Source organism: Zootoca vivipara, chromosome 1, assembly GCF_963506605.1.
Source record: "Zootoca vivipara chromosome 1, rZooViv1.1, whole genome shotgun sequence".
In the NCBI taxonomy this organism is placed as follows: domain Eukaryota; kingdom Metazoa; phylum Chordata; class Lepidosauria; order Squamata; family Lacertidae; genus Zootoca; species Zootoca vivipara.
Window position 1 is genome coordinate 85824642 of NC_083276.1, and position 27622 is coordinate 85852263.

At 45.7% G+C, this 27622-nt stretch overlaps 1 protein-coding gene across 6 annotated transcripts in view; it reads left to right on the forward strand.

Annotated features, from left to right (window-relative positions):
- Positions 1 to 796: 796 nt before the first annotated feature.
- The window catches only part of LOC118091137 (probable hydrolase PNKD), a 38113-nt gene continuing 11287 nt past the window's right edge, over positions 797 to 27622 (forward strand). The window contains exons 1-3 of one of the 6 annotated variants that reach the window (XM_060278282.1): positions 797 to 1063; positions 2600 to 2692; positions 27458 to 27573. In XM_060278282.1, the coding sequence (XP_060134265.1) occupies positions 1047 to 1063; positions 2600 to 2692; positions 27458 to 27573 (226 nt within the window). In that variant the 5' untranslated portion in view covers positions 797 to 1046. The other 5 variants (XM_035127824.2, XM_035127832.2, XM_035127840.2 and 2 more) reach the window with 5 other exon arrangements.

Here is a 27622-nt window from a genome sequence, read left to right on the forward strand (position 1 = left end):
AGGAAAAATGGCAAAAATGTATAAAACCCAGTCAAACATATGTTGGAAATGTAAAGAAAAAGAAGTTACTTTATATCATATGTGGTGGGAATGTGTAGAGAAGTCAAAAATTTCTGGGAAATGATATATAATGAATTGAAAAAGATGTTTAAAATGACATTTGTTTAAAAACAAACAAACCCAGAAGCATTTTTGTTAGGGATTCTAGGACAAGACCTGCCAAGGAAAATAAAGAACTTATTTATGTATGCTACAACAGCGGCAAGAGTCTTGCTGGCACAAAGATGGAAGAATGAGGAAACCCCAATGAAAGAACAATGGCAAGAAAAACTGATGAGTTATGCAGAGTTGGCAAAGATGACATATAAACTACGTGAGGACAACCGTGACTTCAAAGAAGAATGGGAACTTTTTACAAACTATTTAAAAAGACAACAAAAGGATTTGGACTCCTTGGCAGGTTTTGAATAAACATCCACAATTTATTAGTAGAACATATGATAGATAAGGTAACATGCAGACAACAATATGTACAAACAAATCAGAGAGCGGAGCTGAGGGAAGTCCTTAAAGGGTGGGAGAGGGAGGGATGGGAGGGGGGAAAAGGGAGAAAATTGTAATTGGCTATGTTATTGGTAATTTGTATTGTTTAAAAATTATTTTTCTTCAATAATATTTAATATTTAAATAAAATATTTTTAAAAAGAAAAAGGAAAAACTCTGAGATCTTTTTTTAAAAAATATAAAGCGGTATGGAAATGAAATTAATAATAATAACAATAATGTATGCAACAGTCTTGGGAAGGAAAGGACTTCAAAAACCTAGGTATATTTTGCGTAAATACCGTTCAGAGGGGAGGGCATTACTGTTCTGCAAACATGCATTGTGACTCAGAATTAGTGCAATGATTAAACTCACAGGTGTTTGCAAAAACAGCAACAAATCTCTTTTTAAAAATGCAGTTCAGCCTATGAAGTGGTGCAGCAGAAAGCAGTGTCCCAACAGTGCATTCCTGTTTACTCAGAACTAAGGTTCGTTCTATTCAATGGGTTTAACTCTCGGGTAAGTACCGTATGCATAGACTTATCAACGCATCGTACTTACTGGGTAAACTCTGTTTTACATGCTCAAAAATGAGAAGGAAATTTGATGCTATTGACTTTAATCAATAGGTGCCATAGTGCACACATTGCCTTTTGAAACTAAAACAAACACACTAGTGTGGAGTCAGTGAACTTTAACCAGTAAGAGGAAAAGATTACATTACTCTTTGTGCACTAGGGAAATGCCACTGACTTCTTTACAGGAGGAAAGCACCGTCATTAAAGAGGCTGGGGCAGTAGGTTCAACTTGTCTTTTCAAAGATAACCAGCTGTTGTTATATCCCTTGTCTGATTTGGTTGCACTTTTCATTGTTTTATGATACAGCTGTTCTATGTTCTTAATTGTGGGTATATTGCTGTTATCTTGGAGATCTTAATAGGTGGGAAGAAGGGATTCTCCAACCTGACGGCCTCCGGTTATTGTTGGACCACAGCTCCCATCATCCTTGGCCATTAAGCCATGCTGGCAGTGATTGGTGGGAGCAGTAGCCTAATACATCTGGAGAAAACAACAGGTTGAAAGCAGATCAAGGCTGAACATTTATGATGCAATAGGGCAGGATTATAAAGATAGACAGAGAGGAAAAAAGTTTACTTAATCCAGTTTTGCTGTTGTGGAAACGAACCAGATTTGTCGATGTATTTTTGCATTTTTATACTGTGTTTCTTGGATGAAGGTTGGTATATAAATTTAATAAAATTATTATTAATAATACGAATACCAGTGCTTTTTTTCTGGGAGGGGGGACGCAGGGGTAGCCATTCCCCTAAACATATTGTGAATCTGTGCACTTTTCTCCATTTACTGTCTTCATTTTTCTTGATTTGAACTAAAGAAAATGGTTACAGGTAGGTAGCCGTGTTGGTCTGGGTCGAAGTAAAATAAAAAAATTCCTTCAGTAGCACCTTAAAGACCAACTAAATACTTAGACCAAATAAAAACTTAGTTGGTCTTTAAGGTGCTACTGAAGGAATTTTTTTATTTTAAAGAAAATTGTGATTTTCTTGAATCAAAATGAGAGTACTCCTAAACATATATTTTTTTAGAAAAAAAGTACTGACTAATGATCTCAACACATTTATAAAGAGGCTGATATATATATACAGTATATGGTTCTTGTTTTTGTATATGTTTAGAAACCAATGAAAAAATGTTTTGTTGTTTTCTTCTGAAAGCCCGATGCCTTGGACTTCTTCATTTATCAGTTCCTTACGCGTCCCGCTAGGGTACCACCGCTGGCATTTACGGCCAGATCCCTCAGGGGGCACTGCATCCCAAGCCACGCAGGAAGCGGCTCCGGCTCCGAGCCAAACGGCGCTCCGAGGGGGCGGGCCCGGCTGCGTGCTTGGAGCTGGAGGTGGGAGGGCTGTTTTAAAGGCAGGGGCGGGGGGCGGGTCTGATGCTTGCCGCGCTCCCTCCGCAGAGCATGGCTTGGCTGGGCTGGCTGTTGCGGATCCGAGCGCTGCTTGCAACCTTCGCCGCTTCTTCTTGCAGGGCCCTGAGCGGCGTTTTCCACCGGTGCGCGGCCAGGCAGCGCTTTCCCCGAATGCCCATGGCTCTGGCAGGTCCCCTCCTTTTCCGCATCGGGTGAGTTTGGAGACCCTCTGCGGCTGGATCCTTCTGATCCGAGGAGGACGAGATCATTTCCCTGATCCAGCGGGTGCTGCAAATGGGGAAGTCTTGCCGAGGTTACTAAGGGGAGGCCTGGCCTTTTTTTTAAAGGGGTCCCAACGGTTGTATTGTAGCAGAAGGAGATGTCTAGAGCAAAGGTTGTATGCGGGGGGGGCATCGAGTTTGGGGGGATCTGTTTGCCTGCTTAGATCTTGCTTTATAATTGAGTGGGAAGAGGATCTGTTAAGATGGGGCGGGGGGAAAGAGCGGGTATGTGCGCGCGCGCGCCGCGCGCTGCTGGATAAAACGATGAATTTTGCAAGTGGAATGTCAATGTGGTTTGGTGGCGATGTTAACGGGCAGCGAGAGTTATGCGGTTTTTAAGATAAGGCAGGTTGCTTTTGGTACGAGGGGAAGCCGGGCTGTACGGATCCGGGGGGCGTTTGTAGTTTTGGGGGACTAGAACAGTCGTGGACCAAAGTGCCATTAGCCCAGGTATAAGACTGTAGTGTGTGAAGGAATTTCCTGTGCGATTCTGCGGGAGGTTAATCAAGAGAAGCTTTGAAGCGCTAGAGTTAAAAGTCCCGTCTCGTACTGTACAGTACTGTATTTGCATTGGCTGCAGGAGAAGCGTGGATCGGTGCCTGCCTCTCTGGAAACCGGTAAGTTAATTGGTTTTGGAAGAGAGAGATTTCAGTTGCATGCATTTCATCAGAGGAATATCTATGGAGCCTTAATATGCATGCATGCGTGCACTGTTGAGAAATAGCCCTGCAAGTATACAGTACAGCATATTTGAAATAGGTGCACGGAAGGTAGATTTGGGATTACTGGTAGATCTCTGTGATTTGCAGTAGATCCGTTGTTGCTTGACTATAGCAGCAACGACAAAAATGTTTTTCCCACCCAAATTAGGCTGCTGAAGTGAAGAAAGCTAGCCAGGGGTGGACTTTGTGTGTGAAAGGACTGTGAACAGGGTTCACTTCTGGCACAGAAAACAAATGCTTTAGCTGAGAGTGTGCTCTGAGGGGCCTATTTAATTCTAATGGGGCAGATCCACACCCTACATCAGGCATCCCCAGACTTCGGCCCTCCAGATGTTTTGGACTACAATTCCCATCTTCCCCGACCACTGGTCCTGCTAGCTAGGGATCATGGGAGTTGTAGGCCAAAACATCTGGAGGGCCGCAGTTTGGGGATGCCTGCCCTACATTTAAGCACATGCAATGCACATTTAAATAACTTGACTTCCCCCAAGGAATTCTGGGAACTTTACCGGTAGTAAAGGGTGTTGAAAGCTGTTGAGATTTGTAGCTTTGTGAGGGGGCAGCTATAGTTTCCAATATTTTGGGGGGGAAATAATGTGCTGCAAATGTGCACTGTATGTACTTTAAACGTGTACTGTAGATCTCCCTAAGGTATATCTTTTGCACCTGGCTTTAGTTCGTAAATCTTGGAGCACTATTTAAAAAGGAGAGTGCCAGGGGTTGAAACTGGGACTTAATTGCGTGCAAAGCATGTTCTCTACAGCTGACTGACAGCTCTTCCTTTTATATACTACTTCAGCCCTTAACTCTGCCCACCCCTGATCTAGGGGACTGTGAAATTTATGTTACAGGTATGCATGATGTAATGCTAAGAATGCCTTTCTGAGGCATAGGATGCTGGCTTGTACTGTGGTGTTTAGTTTTGGTCAGAAATTGTTGTTTGTATTAACTTTGCTTTGGAAAAATCCTGTTCCTGTGATGTGGGACTAACAGATGGACAAGGAAAATAATCTATTATCTTACAGTTGCAAAAAAGATTTGTGATGTGTATACTTTATGGTTTACTCTGGCTTCAGTTTGCTCCACCACTTGTGTTTGAAGCTGCGCACACAAGATGTTAACCACAATCCATATGATTGCTGTAGTTTTTAAAGGAATACTTCTGCTTTGATGCATTTCTCCTCAAACCAGCTTCCATCCTATTTGAAAATGGAAGGTGAGGTGTGTACATTCAAGGCAGCCCTTGCACATGTGCAGACGACAGCTTAATTGAATAGGAGTTTGGAGGGGGTGTTACAGGTGCAGGGAAACAAATTGGGTAATGTGTGTTGAGTGAAGACATCCCCACACCTCTTTGGTGTGTACAGCAATGTAAAAATGAAACTTGAAACACAGGGAGAAAATGACCTCTGTGTTTTAAGATGCGGTACTAAAGTATACATAGTCTAATGCTTCAAGGCTGGAAGGAGAGACACTCCACCATCCATGACGCGGTGACTTTTCTGCATTGAAAACATGTAACTTATCTTCAGTCTCGTTTGGATATCTACTTGGAAATAGGAGCTATTTATATTAATATATGTTTAAACTAGTATTGATACCTGAAGGAGTGTCTCTACCCCCATCGTTCAGCCTGGACACTGAGGTCCAGCTCCAAGGGCCGCCTGGCGATTCCCTCACTGCGAGAAGTGAAGCTACAGGGAGCCAGGCAGAGGGCCTTCTCAGTAGTGGCACCCACTTTGTGGAATGCCCTCCCGTCAGATGTCAAGGAAATAAACAACTATCTGACTTTTAGAAGACATCTGAAGGCAGCCCTGTTTAGGGAAGTTTTTAATGGTTGTTGTTTTATCGCTTTATAATTATTATGAATAATATTCTGTTGGGAGCTGCCCAGAGTGCCTGGGGTATAAATAAATAAATAAATGATGATGATGATGATGATGGATTATTGTTAATATGAGCTGACAACCCCTGCTTTCTGCTACATTGGCAATAAACTTTTTTTTAATGGAACAGTAAGTAGTTTGGGTAACTGGTTTTCAGGGATTACATCTAAGATTACTTTGTGGATGGGCAGAGGCAGTTGCATCCATTCATGTTGGGGATTGGGGAACAGCCGTAGCTCAGTGGTAGAGCATCTGCTTTGCATTCATAAGCTCCTAGGTTTAATCCCTGGCAGCTCCAGGTAGGTCTGCGGTTCCCCCCCCATCTAAAACCCAGGAGAGCTGCTGGCAGTCGTCGTTAAAAAAATTGAGCTAGATGGGTCAGTGGTCCAACTTGGAATGGCACCTTCCTCAATTCCCAAAGAATGTCTGAGTTCAGCACAACTCTGATCACTTACCTTTAGCTTGCTACAGAGCACTTAATGGACCGTGAAGTTTTTCTTTTGTTCTGCATCCTAGTAGATAAAAAACGAACAGAGCCTTCCACTGCCACAGCTGCATTTTGCCTGCTTTTCTTGGGAATGGTCAGCTGTTTGCAACATCTGACATGTGCATGATGTCTAGAAAGCTCCCTGCTGTTCAGAGGAGAGCAGAATGACAGCGGCTGTAGCTTTCTGGGCCCATACAATGCTTGACATGAATGCATATCCCGCAGCTTCTGGAGATTCCCATTCATTCACTATTGGAAATGCTCTGCCTGTGTTTGTGTATTCGTTCTTTACAAATCTTTCCATGCGGCTGATTATGGAGTTACAGAATGGGCCAGAAACTGCAGTCAGCAGGAAGAGAAAGGGTGAGGAAGTGGCACATTAACCAGAAAGGTAGGAAGGGAGAGCTCTTTAGGTTGCTTGAGGAAAAGAACCATGTGCTTTTAGAAACAGAAAGAAGAAAAGACTTGCAACATCCAGCTTATCTGAAGAAGTGTGCATGCACACGAAAGCTCATACCAAAATAAAAACTTAGTTGGTCTTTAAGGTGGTACTGAAGGAATTTTTAAATTATGTTTCGACTCAGACCAACACGGCTACCTACCTGTAACATCCACCATGTGGGAGATGACTGTAACGCAGGAAAAAGAGGCTTTCCTTTTTCCTAATACAGTCGTACCTCTGTTTCAGTATGCTTCGGTTTGAGTACTTTCGGTTTAAGTACTCCGTGGACCCATCTGGAACGTATTAATCCACTTTCCATTACTTTCAATGGGAAAGTTCGCTTCAGGTTAAGTACGCTTCAGGTTAAGTATGGACTTCCAGAACCAATTACACTCATACTTAGGGTTAAGTACGCTTCAGGTTGAGTACTCCATGGACCCGTCTGGAATGGATTAATCCACTTTCCATTACTTTCAATGGGAAAGTTTGCTTCAGGTTAATTACACTTCAGTTTAAGTACTCCGCGTACCGTCTGGAACGGATTAATCCACTTTCCATTACTTTCAATGGCTTCAGGTTAAGTACGCTTCAGGTTAAGTACAGACTTCCGGAACCAATTGTGTACTTAAACCGAGGTACCACTGTAGTAGGTCTTCCAAGTCTTACACAGCATAGATATGCTGGTTGAGTCCCCCTCTCTTCACAATTTTTTAATGTACACCAGGGATGGAGAACCTGGCTCCTTCTGAATGTCGTTGGACTCCCAACTCCCAGCATGGTGATGGTCAAAGGATGACAAATGTTGTTGTCCAGCAATATGTGGAGGCCACAGGTTCTTCATCCCAGATGTACTCGCCACCCCCACCCCCCACATTGAAATGATTAAAAGAAGGAAAAATAAGATACTTGAGGATCATGGCAAGCAAGCAGTTGAGTCTTAGAGCCACACAGATTTCTTTTAAGAGATCTGACATAGTATTTCTTAACTGAGTCAAAGGCTGTTGGCCCATCCATCTCAATGGTGTCTACAGCTGGCTACCCATTGTTTCGGATGGAGGTGCTTCCACGCCCTACTTGGAAGAGTCTGGGATTGGTGTCAGGGGTTGTTTGCATGCAATGCATGTGTTCTGCCACTGAACAACAGCCCTTCCCCTTAGATACTTCCTCATCCATATCCAAATTTGGCACCCTCTCAAAGGAGGTGATTTTACTAAAAGTGTTTGAGGGGTTGTTGATGTGTGACTCGGTAGTAACAGAACAGAGGTCAGCCCTGGAACATGTAAGGAAAAGGCGTTGTGAATATGAGAATGCCACCTGCTGAATGGGGACGGCAGAATGCTTCTGGAAAGAAGATTTAATTCCAGGCAAGGACTTTCTCGCTGCTGCTGGCTTCCTACCTCCCCCTGTACTGATTCAAGTAAATGTGAAGTACCTTTTGTGAACCAAGAAAAAAAAAGATGCTATCATTAAGGGGCACTTGAATTGTGCTGTGGTGACATGTGCATGTCTCACAGAGCTGATGCACCGAACTCTTTGTTGTCGCATCAAAACTCTGAAGCTAGCTGCTAAAACGTTACTGTGAAGGTTTTGTTAAAATCCTGGACCTGTAATCAAAATATCTCATACAAACATAGGAAGCTGCCTTACACTGAGTCGGACCAGAAGTGCATATTGCTCAGTATTGCCTACACAGACTCGCAGCAGCTCTCCAGGGTTTTAAGAGAGGAAGCCTATCCCAGCCCTTCTTGGAAAAGCCAGGTAATGAATCCGGGGTCTTCTGTACATGCAAAGGAGATGTTCTACCACTGAGCTGTGGCTCTTCCCTTTTCACGATAAGGTACTATTTTTTGTGCAAGTAGCAGGTACTTCAGAAAATAAATGAATCCACAGGCATCTAGAAATGTAATGCTCTGCCCGGGGGGGGGGGGGATCAGTTATCAGAAGTATAAGTGAGATCTGCAACAAAATGTTGCGGTATGGGGTGGTGGTGTTTAGGTTTCCATTCACTTCATTCCTCACCTGCAAATTTGTACTTATGCAAATCTTGAGGTTCCTCCAAGCTGGCTGATGCCTTTCTCTCTTTTGTGTGGGTGGTTTTGACTGCCTTAGCAATTATACCCTCAGCTTTCACATCATAATAGTAGGAATGATGCATATATCACTTTTCCTTTGTGCTCTGACCACTTCATGGTATCTTAGTAATCTTTATGATGCTATAAGGCAGGGCAATGTTATTAATACAAGTATTAAAAAGGTAAAGGGACCCCTGACCATTAGGTCCAGTCGTGACCGACTCTGGGGTTGCGCACTCATCTCGCATTATTGGCCGAGGGAGCCGGCGTATAGCTTCCAGGTCATGTGGCCAGCATGACAAAGCCGCTTCTGGCAGACCAGAGCAGCACATGGAAACGCTGTTTACCTTCCCGCTGTAGCGGTTCCTATTTATCTACTTGCATTTTGACGTGCTTTCGAACTGCTAGGTTGGCAGGAGCTGGGACCGAGCAACGGGAGCTCACCCCGTCACAGGGATTCAAACTGCCGACCTTCTGATCGGCAAGCCCTAGGCTCAGTGGTTTTAACCACAGCGCCACCAAGGGGAGCTTAATACTGTGATGGGCTTATCTTGGCATTCTTCCAAGCAAAAACTTATATTTTGGGGGGTGAGGGGATCACTGGAGCCAGAGTAAGTGGTAATGTGTATGCAACCTTGATTTTATTTTAAAATAAAAACTCAATCTGTTGCATTCCAGAGACAAAGCATAAATAAACCCCTTGCTCCCAGGCAGTATAGGATTGTAGTAAAAAAAAAAAAGAAGGTCACATGATTATGATTATTTCATTAGATTTAACTCAAAGGTTTGCATTAAAGTTAGCTTGACTTGCATCTTCTTTTGCTTCCTTGGTGTAATTGTGCACAACCCTGCTAATGAATTTCTCAAATGCAATGCTTTAATTTTTAGCCAATTTTCGAATGCCTGGCAGTTCTAGTTCTTCATTTCATGTACTAATTAGTTTGTTCACATGATCAGGCAGAAGGCATGACCTTTCAGAACATAGCATTCTATTCAGCGATGACAAAGAGTGCTGAACTGGTATATGGTGCTTGTGTTGGGAAATTGCCAGATAAGAAGTCCTACTTGGTTCATTCCAGGAAACATAGCACTAAGACAGAGTCAGAATGCTTTCCCACCCCCCACCCCCCTACCCAACTGGAAAAAAAAGACACCGCTGCATCTGACAGATGGATTTGGGAATCTCCTGCTGCTGTAAAGAGATGCCAATTGGAAAGTCTTGGCCTTGCACGTTGATGCAATGAATTACCGGTATATGGAGTGGCAGGACAGGTTGTGCCTGCCTGCTCTTAAAGGAGGGTGTGTGCACAAAACTGCACATGTGGCCCTAGGGACGTTTACACAGGCCCACAACCTGACTTCTTCAGTACTGGGGATCAGTGTAATAAAGCCTGGTCTTCCACTATAATAGATGCCTGCTCATTTCTGAACCTGCCCAGCAGCTGAGATCATCACCAGTGAACCTACTCGGAATGCCCCTTACTTTAGAGAGAACCAGTGGTGTAGTGGTCCAGGAGGGCTGCATAGGGCCAAAGACCTATTACTGTTTCTGCAGCAGAGTCCCTGCCTCCATCACCCTATCAGCATGAGAAGGGAGAAGATATTGGAGCACGCCGAATCATTTCCCAAGGGTAAAGGTAAAGGGGCCCCTGACCGTTAGGTCCAGTTGTGAACAACTCTGGGGTTGCGGCGCTCATCTCGTGTTATTGGCCGAGGGAGCCGGCGTACAGCTTCCAGGTCATATGGCCAGCATGACTAACCCGCTTCTGGTGAACCAGAGCAGCACATGGAAACGCCGTTTACCTTCCTGCAGGAGCGGTGCCTATTTATCTACTTGCACTTTGATGTGCTTTCGAACTGCTAGGTTAGCAGGAGCAGGGACCGAGCAACAGGAGCTCACCCCATCACAGAGATTCGAACCGCCGACCTTCTGATCGGCAAGCCCTAGGCTCTGTGGTTTAACCCACAGCGCCACCCGCGTCCCAAGTATAGGCACAGAAAATAGTAGATCTAGCTGATCATGGAGACTTGCATTCCATTGCTTCTTACGGTGCTTGTTTATTACTATTGCACAATGAGAAGATCATTGTATAATCTTTCAAGGCTGTGACTATCATAAAGGGACCCTGTAGTTCTGTCACTAAACTACAAGAGGCAAGACTTGTGTCGCTGTACCCTTATTTGTAGAACTTCCTCCAAGAGGAGACCTCCTTGCCATCTTTAAGAACCAGGTGAGACCCATCTTGTTTACTGGGGCTTCTGCTGAATTAAATTGTTCTTGTTGAACTTTTACTTTTGGTTTTTCTTTTGGGTTAGGGTTGGTCAGCAAACTGCTGAGTCACTGCTGCTTTTATTGGTCTCTTTGTCTTCTGGCATGCTTTTGGAATTTACCTATGGCTTGATTTATTTCTTTTTGATTATACTGGTGTCCTTAGGAGGTTTTATTACCGGTAAGCTGCCTTGGATGCCAACTTAGGGCAGTAAAGGTGGTATACAATTGCTCTCCACCCCGGTAAATCAATCATTCAGTAGGTAACACAAGCATGTTCTTGATTGTGGCCAAATAATGAGCAGTCATTTGATTGGTGACTCAAGCCTACTTAATTTAATTATAAATATGCTGCATGGTGGGAAAGCATAGAAGTACTCTAGACACGTGGTATTATCTGAGCAGGCTTGGGATGAAGATGTTACTAAACACTTCACAACAGTGAGAAGTCCTAGGAATGACACTCCAGAGGGAAAAAGTTTTCTCAAGCAATTTTATCAAGAAACACTGGGATAAGAGTTCCTCAAAAAGCCTTAGGAACCATTTTAATTTGTATGGTTGCTTTCCCCTTCTTCATTTTCCTCTTTAGCGAAGTTTCCCCAATCATGTTTACGCCACAGAAGAAAACAGACAGGTATTTGCATGTTTTCTGCTGTGGAGCAGATTGCAACTTGTGGGGGATGAGGGTGGCTGGGGAATTTAGACGAGAAAATCAGTGTTCTTGGATGGAATGTTAAGTCCCACTTCTACAATGAATGATCAAATTTGGGTAGGGTAGCCAGATTTGAGAGGACAGGGTTCCTATCCCTTTGTGTGTAGTAGAGGAAATTTAAGTTACAGGTAGGTAGCCGTGTGGGTCTGCCGTAGTTGAAACAAAATTAAAAAATTCATTCCAGTAGCACCAACTAACTTTTCCCAACTAACTTTGTCATTGGTATGAGCTTTCGTGTGCATGCACACAAAACCTCATACCAGGCATCCCCAAACTTTGGCCCTCCAGATGTTTTGGACTACAATTCCCATCATCCCTGACCACTGGTCCTATTAGCTAGGGATCATGGGAGTTGTAGGCCAAAACATCTGGAGGGCCGAAGTTTGGGGATGCCTGGCTCATACCAATGACAAACTTAGTTGGTCTCTAAGGTGCTACTGGAAGGAATTTTTAAAGGAAATTTCAGCACGTTGTAGCTTCTACACCTGCTGAAATTCCCTCTTCTATAGAACTCTTAGAAGTGCAGGAGTCCTGTTCTCTCCCCCCCCCCACCCTTACTCTGGCCATTCAAAATATTCAAAATATTTGCAGCCCTCTTGCTGCTTTTAGGTTACAATTAAAGCAGCCAGAGATCCAACTGCAGATGATTTGTGTCCTTGTTTTAGTCCTGACAAAGCACTGGAAATCTGTCTTTCCTTGTAGCTGATAAGATTCTGGATTTTGCAACTCTGCTCCATAGCATGTGGTTTTTCATCTGAACCACCAATGCTCTGCTTTGCAAATATCTTGTTGTCTGCAGCTATTATACTAGGGGGCCCAACTACATGTTGCAAATGCTTCTGATGAAGCCCCCTGACTGAGTACTTTAATGCCTTAGGAAATTATAGTTTTACAAAGTGGTGTGACAGTACCCTAAGGTGCTTTTCTTCTGTGGGATTCCAGATGTGAATTCATTTACAAGGCTAAATCACATGGCTAAGCTTCAACAAACACGAGGAGGCAGGTGTTAGGCATTTTACAGTATATTCGTACACTCATGGACGCACAATTTGCAGCCCAGTCTGAAATCCGTTTACCAAAAGTAAGACCGACTGGGTTCCTTCCAGCTTTCTTTATAGAAAGCGTACTTAGGATGTCATTTTTACTTCTGCAGTTTTTGTTTTATTTTAATGTGAACTTTTAGCTTTTAATTGGTGCAGCGGAAAGTCTAAAAATCTGTAGATGAAGCAAACATAGAAAAAGCCTGTGGTAACTTTTCTAGGGGGTTTCCAGACTGTCACAATTTTTGGTTGTGATTCAGTCACATACCAGCTAATTAGGATTGTGCAATTACAGTTGATAGGAAGGTCTTGCACAACAAATCGGCTTCCCCAAAAGATCTAACAATAAGACATGTGACGAGAAAATTCCCTGGAAAGCTTGGGATAGCACTGACTTTGACACACCACCATATAACCTCCCCACAAACAGATCATGATGGACGCTCACTATAATAGCCAACATTGCATACAACCTCCCTGCATAAAAAAAGGGTGAATGTTCAGTGAACACTTCATTCAGAAGCACCCCTAGTTGCCCGAAAGGCACCGTTTCTATAAAACATCGTTGTAGGAAGGAAATGCATCCAGTCTGCACGTTTTGCTTGTGCCTCCATAACCTGAAAAACTGAATTGTCTGAACAATCCTCCTGAGCACGCCGTTGTGTATGTTCCCCTGCCTTTACCCTCCCTGGCCTCCTAGTTCTCTCTTCCACTCTTCCCCTTCTCCCTTTCCATGATTAAAGCTCTGAAATATTATTCGTAGTGTGGACTCTTCAGTCTTTGAAGTCAAGCACAGTGAGTGCCTTGGGCTGATGTAAATAACTCTGAATACAAAACTTGAGCCTCTGTGACGTTTAAGTCCTTGGAAACAGGGCTTAGCTCTGGGGTGTATGAAGTAAGAATAGCTTTTGAGCATGTATACAGTGCTTCCTTCCCCTCTTTTCAACCATGGCTACTATGGTATACTAGTGGACAGAATGGTTAACTTAAGTTGCGTACACATTACCATTTACTCTGGCTCCAGTGTGCCACAATCCTTGGGTATCCTGTAGCTTCTGGGGAACTGCTCCTTTTTGATGCACTTTCCTTCAAAGCAGCCCCTATCCAATTTGGAGATTTAAGCTAAGGCGCGTACATTATCATGGCAGCCATTGCGCCAGGCACAGATGACAGCTTCAGCAAGTTCAAGTTCATTGTGGGGAAAGAAACCGGGTAATGAGCATTAGGTGAAGGCCACCCCAACCCATCTTTATTGTGTAAAAGGTAAAGGGACCCCTGACCATTAGGTTCAGTTGTGACCGACTGGGGTTGCGGCGCTCATCTCGCTTTATTGGCCGAGGGAGCCAGCGTACAGCTTCCAGGTCATGTGACCAGCATGACAAAGCCGCTTCTGGCAAACCAGAGCAGCGCACGGAAACGCCATTTACCTTCCCGCTTGGAGCGGTACCTATTAATCTACTTGCACTTTGACGTGCTTTCGAACTGCTAGGTTGGCAGGAGCTGGGACCGAGCAACGGGAGCTCACCCCATCGCGGGGATTCGAACTGCCGACCTTCTGATTGGCAAGCCCTAGGCTCAGTGGTTTAGACCACAGCGCCACCCGCATCTTTATTGTGTACAGCAGGGGTTCCCAACAAAATTTTCTCGAGGACCCCTCATCGAGCCGCTATTGTGACAAGGACCCCCATTAAACCGTAAAACCGATTTCCAAGTAATCAGAGTTATATTTTCTAATTTTTCCAGTAAGCTTAACACTGATCTTGGAAGGGTTAGGTTCAAGGGACGCCGACGATTTAGGTTCAATGGACACTGACAAGATCGGTTCGAGAGTCACTGACTTACTTGCTTGAACATAAAATGCATTATCTTCCTCTTCATCTGTAGGCCTTTGTCGTTTTAACGAACCACTTTTTAATCAACGGTCCATTTTTAACTACGCGAACTGTAGCTTCCGCGAAAAACAACGCTTTGTTTACAAACACTATTGTTTTGCAAAGAGGCAGCGTGCGCCAGGGAGGAGGGAGGGGAGTGGAGAAGACAGGGTACCTGCGCAGTAGCGCACAAATGAAGCCGACGCGCTCAAAGCATCTTGGGGTGGTGAGCGTTAGTAGAATGCGCACGCTGCCTCTTTGCAAAATAGTAGTGTTTGTAAAGCGCCACCTAACGGCATACAGCAGAACTACTGCCTCTATCTAATTCTAGTTTTGCGCTAGACTCTGCTCATGCAGGAAGCGGCCAAAACAAAAAATCTGTTATCATACGAAATATATTTAATATATTTTTTATTCTAATAGCATCTTGCGGACCCCTCTGGCATAGCTCGCGGACCCCTGGGGGTCCCCGGACCACCTGTTGGGAACCACTGGTGTACAGCAATGCAAAAAAGCAACTTGAAACACTCCGGGGGGGTGGAGAAACAACCGTGGTGTGTTTTAAGCCACTAATGTGTACTTAGCCTTAGATCACAGGGCAGGGTCAAACCCTTGCTTCGGAAGCTGATTTTGGGCTCTCCATATCTCAGGTTGCTGTACTCACACAGGTTTGTTTGAAGGATGGCTAACCTTTGCCTCTTCCTGATGATGTTGGACTACAACTCAATCTTTCCTAACCACTGGCACGCTGGCTGGGGCTGATGAGAGCTGGCATCTGAAACATCTGGAGGAAACAGCTTCCCTGTTTTCAACTTAATAAAAGGGCTAGGGGGAAGACTATATGTACTGCCGTATCCAGTGTTACAACCACCACCTCATCACTCCTCAACTTGTCCTTGGAGGAAAGCGCATGATTAAAAGGGGGGTAGGGCGGGGAGAATTATATGCTGCTTTGTAACTCAGTTGACAGGGTGGATTGCAAGAAGAAGAAGAAGAAACACATTAAATGCAGTAAAGCAGATCCTTAACACATATCAAAGCAGTATAAAAACAATGTCAGACATAAAGCAAATTGGACCTGGAGCACATAAAAGGGTCTTTGAGGGGTGGAATGTACTTTGAATGTGCCTCAAAGTGTGTACACTTAAGCTCCTTCCTTCAGTAATAAAGAACCACTTGAACCGCTTGCAGCACCACTCACTCTGGAAATTACGCACTGGTGAGACCTTGGACCGCTAGCTGTCTTTCCCTAAAAATACAAAACACCAAAACATTAGAAAGCATATTTCTGCGTGTCTTGTTGCCAAGGTACCCAGCTTGCGTTGGTTGCCTGCCAGGCTGCTGGAATTTCATCTAATGCTTTTAAATGCTTAACGTGGAAGGACTTTGCTCCTTCTGACTTGTCTTCCTCTAAAGTCAATAAGGTGTTTGGGGGGGGGGAGAGAGAATGAGCCTTTTGATCCTAATCTTCTATGTGTTTGGACTTTTGGAGGTGCAGTGCAAAGACCTAAGGCAGTGAAGGGAAAATAGAGTGGAACAAAGCATTCTCTCTAGTCCGCTAGAAACATTTCCAGGGAGAGATTTTGATTTGTGCTCTGTGCAGGACAGTCGGGCTGAAGAAAGATAAGCCCAAGCTTGTCATTAATGGCAGTTTCCAGGCCGGATGGTTTGAAGCTGCAGTGTTGGCTGATCAGGATGCTGACTGTGTCGCTGTCGCCTGCTTAATTGCTGTCAAATGCCATTGCACTGCAGTGAGCAGGCTCCTTGAGGGTGGCTATTGCTGACAGTTCTCGGGTGCTGCGTTATTCTTTATTATTATTATTATTGAATCGAGAGGGGGAGAAAGATTACAGTCCTTATGCTGTTACACAAAAATATACGCTAATCAAACAAAATTACTAAATAATAACAAAAGAGATATTACACCCAGGTGACTTCCCTCCCCCACTACTCGACATTCTTTATTCTTTCACATCTTATTGACATTGTGTCTTATATATCTTATCCCTTATATTCCTAGTATATTAATTTTATTTATTTCTACTTTACATACTTAGTCTATGCATATCAACATGTTGTCCTTAGAGCAGTGTTTTTTCATATAATGCTCAAAACATTGCCAATCCAACCTTAGTTTCTTATTTCTCTGATGTCTTATGGCTGCTGTTAACTTTGCCATTTCTATAAATTCACATAATTTACATATCCAGTCTTCCTTTGTGGAGATACTATCTCCTTTCCAATTTCTTGCAAGTAATAGTCTGGCTGTGGCTGTGGCATATAAAAATAGTCTTTTCTTATCCTGTGGGGTATCCTTTCCTACAATACCCAATAAGTACGCCTCTGGCTTCTTTTCTATAGAGGTTTTAAACATCTTTTTTTAACTCTTCATGAATACATCCCCAGAATCTTTTAACTTTTTCGCAGCCCCACCATACATGATCATAGTCCCCTCCACGTTACTACATTTCCAACATAAATTGGATTTTAACTTGTATATCTTGACGAGTTTGGAAGGCGTCATATACCACCTATAAAACATTTTCATTAGGTTCTCTTTAATGGTATAAAGGTAAAGGGACCCCTGACCATTAGGTCCAGTCGCGGACGACTCTGGTGTTGCGGCGCTCATCTCGCGTTATTGGCCGAGGGAGCCGGCGTACAGCTTCCAGGTCATGTGGCCAGCATGACAAAGCCGCTTCTGGCGAACCAGAGCAGCGCACAGAAACGCTGTTTACCTTCCCGCTTGGAGCAGTACCTATTTATCTACTTGCACTTTGACGTGCTTTCAAACTGCTAGGTTGGCAGAAGCTGGGACTGAGCAACGGGACCTCACCCCGTCGCAGGGATTCGAACCGCCGACCTTCTGATTGGCAAGCCCTAGGCTCTGGTTTAACCCACAGCGCCACCCTGTTAATGGTAGAACAGGCGGTAAACCTAATATCCAAGCTCAAGAGCCTTTCCCACTGATCTATCTGTATTGTATGGCCCATTTGATCATTACTTCTTTTATTTTTTCATCTTTTAGGTCCCATTCCAATATCAAATCATAAGTTCTGGATAATAATTTCTTATTGTTTTTTAATAATGCTTTTTGTAGTTTAGATTCTTCTTTCCCATACCTGTTTTTTAATCCGCATTAAAAGGGTTATTCTTGCCATGATGTTTTGTTTGTTTAAGCAGCTCTTGAGTTTTACAGTGGAGAGACTGTGTTCCCTCGGTGCAGGTGGGGGCTTTTTAATTCTACAAAGGGCTTTGCTTTGCTTTTTCTCCCACCCCCCTGCTTAAGCTGCCTTCCCATCTGCATGTACTCTGTCCCATTAAACATTGCAGCTTCTGTCAATTTGGGGAAATGTGCGTCTTAGAAATGCAACCTTTGCTTTGAGAGTCAGGGGTTCAAGTTTCGGATATTGGGTTCAGAGGGAGACATCTGTGACAGTGGAGCAAGATTCTCAGCACTCTCGGATGTAGTCACGACCAAATTAAATGGCAAGAAAGTATTTTTGAGGTCATACGTTTTTATACACCGTAATAGCCATAGCAATGTTTTAACATGGATCCAATAGTAAATCTCCCACCAGGGCCAGTGCTAGGGTTCTTTGCGCCCTAGGCGAGATCACCTTCTGCCCCCCGCCTTCCCGCTCGGCGATTGGCCAAGGAGGCGTGTGAGGGGAGGAGCCTGGAGTGTGGAGCGTGTCCTCCCCCACCCCACCCCGAAGGCCGCGCATTGCAGGGAAGCACCTCTGCAGCAGCAAGCAGCAGCAGGAGCGAAAGCGGTTGTGGCAGAGAGAGCGTTTGCGAGTGGGGAGACACACCAGCGCCCCCTCCATTTTGGCGCCCTAGGCAACTGCCTAGTTTGCCTTAATGGACGCGCCAGCCCTGTCTCCCACTGTTTCTTTTTAAACGCAGAGTGTTATGTCTTTCACATGCTTAATAATAGCTTAGATTTAATAGTTTATAATGGCGGTCACCATGTGATGCAGCCAGCGAGTTGGTTATAAATATAGATGTTCCCGAGAACAATTTCAGAGGGCACGGCCCACCCCACCCTAAATGGCTCCATTGGTGTAAAGTACTAATTCAAAATTAGAGGCCAGGTGGTGATGGAGACAGACATTGCAGTTCCAATCCTCCCTTCCAGGCTGTAGGGCTCAAAGCACTATGATGTTTGGGCTCCCCACAATTTGGTGCTGGGGTTTTAATTACTTTCTTGCCTCTGTAGAGGGCCTGATGCCTTCAACACTTGAGGCTAGGAACCTGGTGTATTTTCCCCAGTCTATTATTAATGCTGTAGCTGCTGTGCAAGATAGTTGTGAGCAAGAAGAAGAAGAAGTATTCATTTTAAAAATGGATTGTGAGAAAGTCCAGTTCCATTGAAATGGTTGGGTCATAGGCACACTTACTTTTGATTTTATGTTCTTTAAAAATAGATTCCCCCCCTCCTTTCCGGACAAAAAGAAACTCTCAAGGAGGGCTTACAAGAATTCTAGTGCTTCCAACGGCTGCTCATGCATCCAGTTTTATCACACTGCCCACATAATGTCACCATCATCAAAACGCCAGCCTGTACTTTTTAAAATCCCGATTTCCCCTTATTGTAGAAAACTCTTATAGTGAACATGACCTGCTGGACATCTGAGGCCACTGCTGGTGTGGAAACATGCTAAGGCATTTTTGTGGGTGGGCAAACCCTAACCCTATCACCACACTCAAACTTTTGTTTGCTCCTCACCTGAAGAAAACCTTGCCATTCTGTATCTGGCAACCTTAAAGATACGATTTGAGGAGAGTTTGTCCAGACTTAATTTTGGTTCAATGGTGTCAGTTGACTGTCTGTCTGTTGTTATATCACTGGTCTGACTTTCACACACAAACAAATTGCACAGTGGTAAAGAGTAGGCACGGAAAATGTTGCTTTGGTTTTGAGAAGAAGAAAATACTGCAGAAATCAATATCACAAGTACCACTTGAAGCTGCTGCAGCAGTTGGCCCAAACTTATGTACAGTGGTACCTCACAAGACGAATTTAATTCGTTCCACAGGTCAATTCGTTTTATGAAAAATTCATCTTGCGAATCGCGGTTTCCCATAGGAATGCATTGAAACTTAATTAATGCGTTCCTATGGGCAAAAAAGCACAAAAAAGGTGCCAACTCACCCGCCACGGCTGCTCTGGAAGTTTTTTAGGCTCTGGCGGCGGCGCTGCTGCTCCTGCTGGATCGCCAACGACTCTGAGCTGATGAGATACGAGATACGCCGGGCAGCAGGTATGGCGGGTGGAGGGAGGGCGCTTTCCCGGGAGGTGGCGGTGGCGGCACTGGCGCTGAGGGGGCCGATCCGGGCCGGCCAGAGGGCAAGCGCAGTGCTGAGGCGGCCGCTCCCAGGTCGGCCCGAGGGTGAGCGCAGCATGTGGGGCGAGCTGGAGAAAGCGCAGCCCCCTCAGTGCCACAGCGGCCACACGATTTCTCCTGTTCGCCCCCCGCGCGCTGCGCTCGCCCTCGGGCCGGGCCGGGATTGGCTGTGTTAGTGTTGTCGCCGCCGCCGCCGAGGCGAACGGGAGAAAGCAGGGCTGCCACCGTCTGTCTTCCCCGAGCCAAGGAGAAGGCAGGCGGCGACAGCCCCTGCACCACCGTGATTCGGCTCTGTCCCCTGGAGCCGAAGCGCGGTGGTGCGGGGGCTGTTGCCGCCTGCCTTCCCCTTGGCTCGGGGAAGGCAGGCGGTGAAAACCCCCGGCAAGTAGCGCCCTTGCCGGGGCTTGTCGCCGCCTGCTTGGCAAGCCTTGGGGAACCAGCTGTAGCGTGGGAAGAAGGCAAAGGAAGATCAGCTGTCAGCTTCCCGTCTACATTCTATGGTCACGCTTCACAAGATGAAGCGGTGGTCATAGAAAACCTCGTCGTCTTGCGAGTCCCTCGCACAACGCAAAACGTTTTCGTTGCGCGAGGCATTCGTCTTGCGAGGTACCACTGTAGATTGTTATATGTTGGTTTCAGCTTGCCTCCTAAAGGCAGTTAGTTACTCTTGCCTCTTTTCTTTTGGTGAAGAGGTGTCTGTTCTGGCAAATGAAACACTTTTCAATTACTGTATCTTGGTCTAAGAATTATTACTTCCGGTGTTATTTAATCTCTTTTTAGCCTCTCTTTTTTTGGCAAGTATGCAAATAATGTGTTGTGTTATTCCTTGATTGCAGTGTAGCATAAGCGCGCAATTTACATTCCTCCCATCGGGCATAGCTTAGGAGATGGTGTTTAAATCCACCCTGCTGGCTGTCATCAGACATATGAAGAAAGACACCCTGACATGGATAATCCCTGCCCACTTGCATTGATCTGGACTTCGTTTCCACCTTCGATTTCTGCTCGAGCCTGGGTTGGGGGGTGGCTGGCAGCCCTTCACAGCAGGGGCAGAGTGCTCACTTCATAATCCTACATCTAGTTAGCCATCTGTTTAATTAGCATCATGCGTAAGTTCCTCCCTCCCAGCCTGTTCTGCCACGTCTGTTCTGTGCTACAGAAAGGGACTTGGTTAGGAACATAAGAGGAGCTCTGCTGCATCAGACCAAGGGTCCGCCTCTTGTGTGGCCTCTTGTTTCCCACAGTGGTCAGCCCAAGAGCTTCTAACAAGCCCTTAAGCAGGGCATGAGGGCAGTAAGGAGCTCCCTCCATCTTTGTTGCTCCCCAACAGCTGATATCCAGTGGTGTTCTGTCTCTGAAATGCAGGTCTTGTTTAGCTATCATTTGACAAATCTTCTTTTAAACCCACCTAATCCAGGGCCCATCATATATGCCATAAGACAGTAAGTTATAATAATACTGCTAAAAATGGTAAAGGTAAAGAACCCCTGACAGTTGCGTCCAGTCGCAGACGATTCTGGGGTTGCGGCGCTCATCTCGCTTTACAGGCCGAGGGAGCTGGCGTTTGTCTGCAGACAGTTTTTGTGGGTCATGTGGCCAGCATGACTAAGCCGATTCTGGCGCAACGAACACTGAAACCAGAGCAGCACACCGAAACACCATTTACCTTCCGGCCGGAGCGGTACCTATTTATTTACTTGCACTTTTTGGCGTGCTTTTGAACTGCTAGGTTGGCAGGAGCTGGGACCGAGCAACGGGAGCTCACCCTGTTGCGGGGATTCGAACCACTGACCTTCTGATCAGCAAGCCCAAGAGGCTCAGTGGTTTAGACCACAGCGCCACCCTTTCTTCCAAGGGAGCATACATAGGATTCCTAGGAGGTCTCCTCTCTGTGCACACACCAGGCCCACAACAGATTGTTGTTCTAACCGCTGCCTACAGACCCTTCAAAGAAGAACTTCCTTCTGCCACCATGTTGACATCCATCTGTCTCAAGAGACAATGGCATGTGTCTCTTGGGGTGAAGTCAAACCGCTGGAGAATCACAGCGTCTTAAATTTATCCCAACAATAGCAGCAAGTAGAAGATAATGCGGTAATGCGTAGTAATCATATTGTATCAATAGTGGTGTTTAGATCTGCACAGATATGAGTGATTTATTTGCATAGGGTATAACAGATGTTGGTTGCTAAGTGATCAATACAGTTGTCATTGTGATCTCCATGATGGAATCCCCCGGCCCACCTCCCGCCTATCACTCAAAACAGTTCTGCTGTGTAATGAGTTCCTGACCCTGCTCAGTGTTACGGGAATGTTATTTGCTTTCAGAAAAAAAGCAGTTTGCAAATAATACGGAAATGGGCATTAAACCTGCACTATGATCCATATTGTTCTGGGAGTGGCTTTTACGTCATGTGAAAGCTCAAATATAATGTAGAAACCAACAGTTAGGGAAACGTCAGGAATAAACTGGATTAAACTGCAGCCTTAAGTTTCCTTTGGATAAGGAATACTGGAGACTTACAGTGCCCTCTCCTCAGTGTTTGTGTTATTTACAAATGCATAAGCAGAGCACACGGGCTCTCCTACAATGCAGGAGATCTTCTCAGATCTCTGGAGTGAGAGAGACGCTTCGCTTTCAGTCGACTTGCAACTCTCCTTGTCCTTCTCTAAATTTAAAATACTACCAAGCTTTCTTTCTCGCACACAATCTGCCAAGCACTTGGCTTGGATCCAGTCCCTCCAGATGTTCTTCATATGTAGGGAATCGTCCACAGCCATTAAAGCAAGCCGAGGGAACCTGTAGCCATCCAGATGTGGTTGGGAATCTTACAGCACCTGGAGGGCCAACAGTTCCCATCCCCTGCATTAAGGCAATGATAACATTGGTTTTCACTATTTGACAAAAGAACCAGGCACTGTAGTCAAGCAAAAAAATATGGTGATTCAAAGTAATTGAGCCTGAGCAAGTTCATAAGAGCAACTTGTTCTCAGAAAGAGTGTCTTGTCCCCGTACTACGTTCAGGCAGCTTGTAGCTCTTCCTGGAGAAGAGGGCAAGTTGGCAGGTTATTGACAGGTTACCAAAACAAAAAGACACTGTGGGTGGAAGATAAGTGGGGGTGGTGGATATATGCCAAGATTGCACTGGCTTTCTATTGCGCTTGCTTAGCGTCCTCCTCCTCCTTGGGACATAATACCGGTACTTCCTGTGAATCAGCCACTGTTGACTTTAAAGGAAAATGAATCCACTAAGATGAGGAAACCCCATGGAATGATGGGGCTGCAGCAGTGTTAACCCTGCCTCCCCTCTCCTCAAATATAAAAAGGCTTGTAAGTAAATTCATAACAATTTGATTTGCCAGAAAGGTGGAACCAGCATAGTTTGTTATATAAAGCTATTCTGACAACTGAATTGAAATCAAATACTGAGCAGATATTTTTAATGCTGAAGTGTGCTTTTACAGATCCTTCATATGCAGTGTCACATCTGAAATAGTGTGACACTGGCTGAATTGTGAACAGGGCCGACGCCTCCATTTAGGCAAACTAGGCCATGGCGCCGAAATGGAGGGGGCACTGTCAAGCCTGCCCACCGACTGCCGGCTCCTCCACGTGCGTCGCTGGAGCCTGGCGGGCAGCTGCTCGGCTCCTCGGCTCCGCCCCTGAAATGGAGGGGCCACTGGCGAGCCTGTCCGCTGGCCGGCCGCACTGCCGCCAGCGCCGGGAGCAATGAGTGAGCGGCGGCGGCAGCAACGCCCATAGCTGAAGCCTTCAGCTATGGGCGCTGTTGCTACTGCCGCTGCCGCCGCTGAAGAGCTCACAGCGTCCCCTCCATAGGCGGGAGGCGCGCGAGCCAAAATGAGAGCTCAGCGCCCTCCCGCCTATGGAGGGGATGCTGTGAGCTCCTCTGCGGCTGCAACAAGCGAGCGGTGGCGGCGGCAGCGCCCGTAGCTGAAACCTTCAGCTATGGGCGCTGTTGCTGCCGCCGCCGCCCGCTCACTGCTACCGCCGCTGAAGAGCTCACAGCGTCCCATCCATAGGCGGGAGGCGAGCGAGCCAAAATGAGAGCTCAGCGCCCTCCCACCTATGGAGGGGACGCAGCGGCGTCAGCGGCGTTGTGCCGGGGGGGGGGGAGGCGCCAGAAGGTGATTTAGCCTAGGGCGCAAAAAAGCCCTAGCACCGGCGCTGATTGTGAAGCCTCTGCCCCAGATTTGCTAGGTGGTTTTAGGCAAGCTGCTATTGCTTAGCCTTGATCTGCCTTATCTGTGGAATGGGGATAATACGCTGATCAATCACCATTAAAAGGATTATTGAGATAATATACCCTCATTCATACATTGTGGAAAGGCAGTATTTCATGCTAGTGCATGTTTTTGGATTGTTCCTGATTTTGCCCCCCCCCCCCCGGTGTGAGTGGGAGAAAGGAAGCCACAGTTAAGCGTGATCTCGCTTAACCTGGTATGTTCCAGGTGATTTGGAGCTCAACTCCTGTCTCCCCTGACCAGGATTGGAGTTGTAATCAAGAACAGCTGACGAGTACCAGGTTGATGCCACCAGCAATGTTACGAATGCTAAACTAGATAGACCAATGTCCTGACGCATCATAAAGTAGCTTTCTGTGTCCCTGTGACTTTGTCCTAAGGAGCTGTGTTTTTGCAATTTGCAATTGTCTAACCTTTGCTGATTTGTTAGGGTTCTGCTTTGGCAAAATTAGTTTGAATATGTGGGCCAGGGATGGGGAATGATCCTGAACCCAGGATTTTTCTTCCCATGTGTGCTGGTCCAAATTTGACAGGTGATGCTGTGTGTTGAAGCCTCAACACTCTGGGCTTAAAGATGCAGTATGGGGCTGCTTGAAATTCCTTCTGCAAATAGCCCCCTACTACTCTTTCAACACTTAGAAAATGCTTAGGAAAATGCTTTTGGACAATCAGGTATGATAGATGGGCATGGTTTGCCCAGAATTGCCTTGCATAGCAAATGGGGAGGACTGGTGGGCCCTGTTTGGCCCGCAAGCTGCAGGTTTCATATCCCTGATCTACACGGGCTCTGCAGCTTCTGCTCTAGATGTGCACCGAAGGCATGCAAGACCTTCCATTACTTCAGTTGGAACCAGCTCATCTTAAACAATAGCTGACAGTTCATGGAGCGTTGGCGGTTCTCAGATTTTGATTTGCTGGAGGAAGTTACTGTGGACACAGCTTGAAGATGCGTCTTTCTTCCAGGAAACGGCTCTGGGGGAGAGAAGCTGGCTGGATTTCAAAGTGTTCTGAAGATAATACTCTGCAAGGCCCTGCTTTTCTAAGATAAAGCAAATGGACAAAGTGTAGCTCTGTGTAACACCCTGTACAGTTCTGACTGAACAGTCTCTGCTGGTGCAGTTGGCTGGCATGCTGGAGAGAACGTTGGCTCTGCAGTGCAAAGTGCTTGGTTTTTCTCTCATGGCAGTAGAGGACGTTGGTTAATGCAGAGGCAGATCCCAGCTATAGGGCCTGACATTTTATTCAGAGAGAGTCTGCTGGATGAGCCTGCGTTCATCTCTACCAGGTAGGTCCCCTGGATGGTTAATTCCAGTCAAAGGCTACTATGGAGTGTGGTGCTGCTCATCTTGCTTCAGGCCGAGGGAGCTGGCATCTGTCCACAGACAGCTTTCCGGGTCATGTGGCTAGCATGACTAAACCACTACTGGTGCACAGAGGACCGTGACGAGTGCCAGAGCGCACGGAAATGCCGTTTACCTTTCCGCCACCGCAGCAGTACTTATTTATTTACTTGCACTGGTATGCTTTTGAACTGCTAGGTTGGCAGAAGCTGGGACAGAGCAACGGGAGCTCACTCTGTTGCGCAGATTCGAACCGCCGACCTGCAAGTCCCACTCGCACAGCTTTACCTCACAGCGCTTCTCTGATCTTTCTTCTCCCCCCCCCCCAACTCTGCCCACTCACTGTGATCATGAACTGTAGCTGCCTCTTGCTGTCTCTACAACAGCACATTAGAGAAAATGCTGGCATGTTTCTCTGGCAGCTCAGCTGATGTGTTGAGGAGAGAACCGCTGGGAGTTAGAAGTCACTTCTGGGTAAATTCCTGGGAATCTGAGATACTTGGGGAAAATGCAGCGTTGAAGAGCAATTAATGGTTTCACTTGAGCCGTGTTGTGTATACTCCAAAGGGAAACATTGCACTGCTGGGACTCTTTAGTTAAACAGTTTATATCATTCCACGTCCATTGTTGTGCTATTTGCATGTGGTGGTATTGTGTTGTCTTCTAGTCTTACAAGGTTTCCATCATCCAAGCTACCAAGGTCTCATGTGGTGTGTGACTACATCAGCAAGAACTTCCAAGCAGCTTGCACAAAATAGCAAGCTTGATTCTTTCTTCTTCTTTTTCTCCTCATTTTGGACCATCGTGGTTTCTGAAGTTGATGGTCCTGGAGGCATAGCGGAGTCCAGAGCAACAGTGATACCCACTGACTCCTTCAGATTCCAAATCTTTTTTTTGTCAGAACATTACGTAATCAAGGTGCTTAATGGGTGGGTGGCCCACAAATCTTCTTGGAGACAACTTTGCTTCTGAAATTCATGTGTAATGCTTGCAATAGTCGAAACAGACTTTTGGCTGAAAAGTCTAAAGGGTTTATGAGAGCATCCAGTCATCATCATCATTATTTTTTAATGATAAGCTTCAAGCCCTCATGGCTATGGAGCAAAGCTTGGAAATATGTGGGGAGTGTTTACAGGTTCAGAAATAATTAGAGCTTTTGCATGGCCTTCAAAATGGTGGGTGTGAAGTGCATTATAGAAAGATATGCCAAATGTAACAAATAAAAAAATGTCAGGAAAGAAAAGTATGTAGCAGGGAGCTTGACATAGCAAGTTTTCTTACACTGTTCTGTAGTGCACTTGTTTTGTCCTGTATATTAACCAAATTAGCTGGTTTTTTGGTCCCTTTTCAGTCCTATGTAACTGCTTATTTACTTGTGTAGCTCAGCAGGTTTTACTAGTGCTTGACAGTACTTTACCCTGCCTGTGATAAGAGACACAATATTCCACAGTAGAGCAACAGAGAATCCACAGCAGACTTTGAAGATCCTACAGTTGTAGTTTAGGCCAGGCGCCCCCAAACTCAGCCCTCCAGATGTTTTGGGACTACAGTTCCCATCATCCCTGACCACTGCTCCTGTTAGCTAGGGATGATGGGAGTTGTAGTCCTAAAAAATATGGAGGGGCCGAGTTTGGGGATGCCTGGTTTAGACTGTCCTGAGAGTTTTGCCATCTCACTTACCTCAGTTTTGTGGAGGCCAGCTCACATAGTAGGGAAGGAAAGGGCACTTTGGTCATGCTCAGATGCACTCTTCCATATTACCAAACCTGCTCTGAGTGTAAAGGTTTTGTGCTGAAAGCAACTTTGCAGGGCTGAGCACTGGCTGAAATGAAGCCCTCTTCTCCTGGCATCCACACATTAACCACTTGGTTAGGTGGACAGCTTGTGAAAAAGTGCAAAGCAAAATAATGCTGTCATAATTGTATTTAAATATTATTTGAAAAGAAATAATAGTGCAGGAGGCTGGAGAGAGACTTGGCATATTCCAAGTACAAGCCATTAATCTGAAGCAGCATCGCCAGCATGGCTGGGTGGATCTGTGCTGTGCTAGATTCCCAGGGTTTTAATCCCTGTAACCTGCAGCCTTCTATAAAATTTTACTTGGCTTTGCTATAGAAGCCAGACGGAAGCAGCTATTAGCTCTCTGCATGGTTAAGCATACTCTTGATGAAAGGAATGATGTCAATGATGTTCATGAACATGCTCAGGCGCAGCTCACTATTGGTCTTTCCTGTCCCTCAGGTATAATCTCTATGCCCACACTCGGCTGGGCTACCTGTTCTACAAGCGTCAGGTGAAGAAAGCGCGGGAGCGTTACCCCCAGGGGCACTCTGTTCCTCAGCCTGTGGTGTTCAGCGGTGAGTGCCCAGTCTTTTCGCCAATGCATTTCCGATGAGCCTGTGTGCT